Source organism: Lottia gigantea, assembly GCF_000327385.1.
Source record: "Lottia gigantea unplaced genomic scaffold LOTGIsca_40, whole genome shotgun sequence".
Classification (NCBI taxonomy): Eukaryota; Metazoa; Mollusca; class Gastropoda; family Lottiidae; genus Lottia; species Lottia gigantea.
The window spans coordinates 1,860,393-1,866,336 of NW_008709380.1; the positions used below are offsets into that span (position 1 = coordinate 1,860,393).

The window sequence follows — 5,944 nt, forward strand, 5'->3', positions numbered from 1 at the left end:
CCGAAAGAGGGTGTAATATTCTGAACTGAAGTGAATCCCATATAGAGGTAGGACTCTAATTTTTAATTTTTCAAGAGATTGGATACTTTGTCTAGCGTTTTCAAATACAATGTTACTTTACAATGTTACTTGTAACAGATCCATCAGAAGAACATAAGGAGATAATTTACATGACGTTATATCGGTGTGATATTTCTATTAAACCACAATGAATTATAAGGATATTCGTATAAATATTGACTAACAATTAATGGTCGAAATCTCTTGAGATATCCTCCATGATATTCATCAAATTTGTTAACCGTTTGGTAATAGGATCCATTGCTTAGTTTGTTTTCATCAATTTTGTGTTGTGATATGAGCAGATTATTTGTCGATTTGGTTTGCTGTTTGTTGTATAGTTCATATTTGACTCAAAGTAATAAAATTAAAAATGGAATTATACTAACTACTTTTCTCTCCAAGTAGTATTTTACGGCTTTGTTTGAACCTTATTTAATTTCCACCTGTCCCGTGATCTTAAAAGTGTAGAGTTTGTCAAAGTAAGTGAATTCCCTGGTAAGGGAATATTTTTTATGTGTTTTTTAATCATCACTTGGACCAGATATGAATTATTGTTATGAATTTCCCATTTTATCACTCGAAGCTTAAACTTAACCTCAGAATTTAAGTTTTCAAATCAATTTTAAATATATTTCACGGTCTCTATATTTTGGGTATTTGGATGTTCGACGACGCAATAGGTAATTCATTAGCCAAAAGTAGTTGAAAGAAAATGAATTTTTACAACCCCGACTCAACAGTAAATCGTGAATGATAAAATAATTCAAAATGTAGTCGCAGAGCAGCAGGACGTAAAACTCTAAAGTATTTATTTTGTAGTTAAATGGGACAGATGTTTAATGTTCGATGAAATGAAACGTTATCAATCTTTGATTTTAAGCTAATTAATTTAACTCTGCACATTTCTGCAAATATTCCGTAATTATTAGAACAAAAACACACAAACTGTCCCCCATTATTAATCAATTAAAACCATTTACTAATGAATTCTTACTAATTAAATGAAAGTCAATTTCCAAATGGTGTGTGTATTTTCCAAATTAACCGACCATGGTTTGGGTTGACCTGTAATGATAGCTCGATATTTTAAGGAAGGTCGGTATATGCCAAGAAAATAGCTCAACAAATTTGATTGGTTGTCAAAAGCACAAACTTGGGAAAAAGAACTATTATTAAGAAATCATCTCTTTACGTGTATGATCATTTTCTATATTTATAATAATTTGCAGATACAGAAAGAAATTTGACTGCCCTTTTAAATGTCACCCACCGTGCTATATTTATAACGCTGCCTATTCTTCATCAATTTTAACTAAAGAGTAAAAATTAAATTAAAGGGTCCAGGGGGAATTTCAGTTGATAATAATGGATAGGACTAGATTAGTTTAGATGTAATTAAACTTCCCCAGTTACTGGAAGCAGATTGGGGGTCGGGGAAATTTGTGTTGCCGTAATTTGGCGCTTCCTTGATAATAGACTCAAGGGAGATAACTAATTGATTGAGTGTTTTAAGATCATTAAATAGCCCATATTTTCACAAACACTCCATTAAAAGGCTGTTCATTTGGTTAGTGAATAAAAAACGACAATAAGATTGTATCGAAATCGTCGAATGATATGAAATTCTGTCTAAAGAACAGTTATTGTTTAATTTGTTTTAATGGTTTATTAATTTTATTAGCAAGGAAATTAATGGTGTGTAATAATTCCGAGTGCTCTTCGGTACATTTCGGTCAGTAACCAGTGCTTGAGTGAATTCAAGTGGTATTTTACTTGAATAGTAATAGCTCCTAACTTTGATTTTCCTTTGTCACCATGACAGTTTAGTGTTAATGGTAATTGAAAAGAAATCTTTGATAGCTAAAATATCAAAATGACATGCGGCGTATTTGTGTTTTTTTTTTAATATGTTGTTCTGTCTAAATCTTTGATCCTAACTCAGTCACGTTTTGCAAATGCTGTCAATCGGACAACTGCTCTGAGGTCTATTAACACAACTTTGCGAATCGTTTTTCCATTGAACGTTGTTTGTCAGATGAAACAAAAACCCTTTTGATTACTGTGTTAACCGAAACAGAATGCAAAGCTGATGCTTCGGAACAATGATCGTGTAGCATATAATGTGCCCAGTGGAAACACATGAAAGCTAGCTTAAGCTGGCCTTTTTCTTAGTGGAAACAGTTATGATTGCTTGAACCAGCATCCAAGAAACTGCAATCAACATAAAGATAGAATGAAGACAATTAAATATTTATTAATTTAGCATCCTAATAAGACAAAAATAACATTACTTAGCAATAATACTGATATGTAAATATCTACTGAAATTCAAGTCATGGATATAATATCTGTTCAATGCCATAGGCATTAATAAACTTAACACGAGAGTACATTAAATCCATCATATTTATGAATAAAAAAAAACCACAAGTTCTAACGATTCGAACCGAAACCCGAAATCCAAAACAATATATATTGGCAACACATTGCAGCTATTGAACTTTTCAAACGAGGAAGTATATCATTTAAAATGAGGTATCTGAATGTATTTCATATTGAAAAGTGGTATCAGGTGTCTGATAGTAATCATAGTAAACATGATTTAGAATCTAAATAAAAACAACGTCCATCTTTCCCTACATATATATGACAGAATGTAAGTGTATTAACAGTAACTATAAAAAAAATTTAAATCACCCATAATATTAATGTTTTAATCGGAATGATGTTACAAGTTTCTACTACTCTATCGTTGATTTATTGAATTACAAAAACTAAACGAAATAATCGTAAACCACAACTTAGCACTCGACACACAAATAAACAAATTCGGCAAGGGATGATGTTCTAACAAATAGACAAACACAACTATATTATGTTGAGTCTATATAACGTACATCTATTCCATGTGACAATCCCGGTGGATAATGACCGGTAGATGGTGGTGAACATAACGGTGAGTATAATGATTGACTTTCCTCCCTCTGAATACTCAATAAGAACTTCTGAGCAGCTTGTCTCTCCATTTCCCGTTCTTCAGCTGTTTGACGCCTGAAAAGAAAATCGAACCAAAATTTTAATTCACTTAGGTCTACAAACTGGAAATAATGGAACTGGATGAGCACACCTGCAAGCTATGATTGCAAGGGCCCACTTTTATATCCGGCCATGTATGTGCTAATGATGTCATCCTCTATTCTTTTCATTAAGGTGCAGATAGAAGCTAAAAATTTCCCCGATGTACATTGGAAAACTAGAAAAACATCACATCAAATCCAGGATTCATTTATTGTTTTGCAATCCATATTCACTGAATCGGCAGCCATGCACCTGATCGGATAATACAGACAATTGCTTATAACCCTACCTCCATTTGGTACGTCTATTCTGGAACCATGTCTTGACCTGTGAATCTGACATGTTTAAACCTTTAGCCAGTGTGGATCTTTCAGCTGAAGCCAGATATTTCTGTCGAGAAAATCGCTTTTCTAACTCCATAACTTGTTGTCTTGTAAAGGCTGTTCTTGGCTTCTTTCGTTTTGGAGGACTTCTGTTTTGGTACGGGTGTCCAACTCTTCGAATTACTACAACAAAAATAGCACTGTTGTACAATTTGCTTGTTATTGTAGATTGATGAAACAAAAAAAGTTATACCAGACACTGATCTGTTTAGAACGCAGGGATAACGATTTCGGAATAATAATATTGTTGTCTTCAAAAAAATATGAATTTCTCAGAATGAAAATAGAAGATTTGCAAAGTGTTGAAAAAGGTTTCCCATTTTTAACGACTAAACGGATGATTTCTGATTTAATGATCGAAATTGAAAAGGATAAATGAAATCGGATAATATGTAAGTCTATGCAATATTTTATGTTTATTGCAATACATGTATATTGGTATTGTAAGCGAACGTTTTGTTTCTTATCGCTGTTTCACGAATGTCATTGGAGATAATTAGAGATTGTATAACTTAGTAGTAGTATTAAGTGATACGCTTTTATGAAAAATTTCTACTTGAAAATATCCTTTAAATTGTTTTTAATTTTTCTTTTTCCAAACAGATATTTAAAGACATAAACTAAAAGAATACATAATAGACTTCGTAGTGTCTTCCAGACAATGATCGGAGTATTTATAAATAATTTACAAGTAAGGCGGACATTTTAAATGAATATTAGTCTCATATATACCCAATAATTAAACACCCTTAAAACAATATCGTCCATCACACCTTTCCTGTCAAATTACCAAGCAAATAATGTTCACTTGGTTTGTTTAAAAAAATTATCTTTTTTGTTGTCTCTAGAGCAAGACCGCTCTAAAAAAAACTTGAATGTCACATACAAAAAACATTTTGTAATAATGTTTCAATCGTAAAAACTAGTAAAATATTTTTCACTTGATTTTGTATTTTAATTGTACAACTGGAACACGATTTACGCTACAATTAAAGCACGCACGAGCATTAAATTGTTTAAAGGCTGTCAGTTTATTTTCACAAAATGATCCTTTATAAATCAGACATGCTTGCTGTTAATTTAAAATGTAAAATATCATATATGAATGATATGACAAATTAAAGGAATGCGAATTGACCTTTCTCAAAGGTGATACATTGATAAAAAAATAGTGTTGTACTTACCCCCAAACCGGTCTCTATTACATTCAGGCCACTGGTTTCCAATGTAGGAGAATAGGGAGGGCCACACTGGCCTGGAGTTCAAATTTAAACCAAGAGGTACAACGGCATTTTGATTTGAGCTAAAATTATTTGGAAAAGTGGGGCGTCCATTAGTTAAGAATCCTTCAGAGTTTGAAATATTTTCCACATCTTCCTCTTCTTTTCCATCAACGTCACTTTCACTATTTTCTTCTTGAACTGTGTTTGATGAATCTTTCGTGTTTTGTTCAGTTGATTCTCGTTGGAAAGGCACACAAGTTGACAAATTGACCTTTGGTTTTAAAACAGTTTTTTCGGAAGTTAAGTTTTTCGTTGGCTTAAAATTTAACATACGTTCAATACTAAATGATAGAGTTTTACTCGAACTCACACAATTTCTGTCGGATTTCGTTTCAGAATTTAAATGAGATGAAGATGAAAAAGTCTTACTTTTTAATTCACCATTTTCTTTTAAAATGTTTTGACTTTCATTTTCAATTGTCGTGATGTGTGTATTTTTTTCTCCCGAACTATCCATTACAGTTGATTTTAATTCGATGTCTTGAGGATAATTCTCACCAATTTGTGGCTTAGTTTCCACTTTAATTTCCATGTTTTTTTAAAGAACGGGTGAAAGCCTACAATCAAAGTTTGCTTTACACATTAAACAACAAGTCTTTCAATCAAAGTTGTAAACTCCTTTAAAACATCTTGTATCCTCGAATAAATACATCAATGTCACTTCACTTCGTCAAGCTTCTCAACAAACTAAAAAAGAGCGGCGGGCTAATTGAAAAATCGATAATGAATTTTAAGAGACTATGATGAAATCCAGCGGTAACTTTGATTACTTCCCTTGCAATGTATTCTTTTGACTTTTTATATTAATCATGTCCAATTGCGATTAAATCGGACATTTAGCATTACAGAAATTGCACAACGGTTAGATAAGGTTGAAATATTCGTTTCTTTCGGATCTTGTTCAAGTTCTTTTTCAGAGTTGTCCAAATCTTGTTCAAGTTTCCATAATTGGTTTTTGCTTGGTTTACACATATACAAATATAAATTCAATTCACTGTTGCAGCTCAACCATGAACACTGGATGTCGCATTGGTTCTGTCATTAAATCAAAGCAATTCACATTAAAGTGTGTGTAAATGATGGAAGGTATCGATGTAACTGAATCCATGGTGTGAGATGAGAAGAGGCAATCGAGAC

General features: G+C 32.3%; 1 protein-coding gene across 1 annotated transcript; it reads right to left on the reverse strand.

Moving 5' to 3' along the window:
* Positions 1–3,426: 3,426 nt before the first annotated feature.
* Positions 3,427–3,609, reverse strand: LOTGIDRAFT_122283 (hypothetical protein; the record flags this gene model as incomplete). The annotated part of the gene is made up of 1 exon (XM_009060078.1): positions 3,427–3,609. A coding segment is annotated over one exon (183 nt), but the record flags the coding sequence as incomplete, so codon positions are not given.
* Between the last annotated feature and the right edge of the window lie 2,335 nt (positions 3,610–5,944).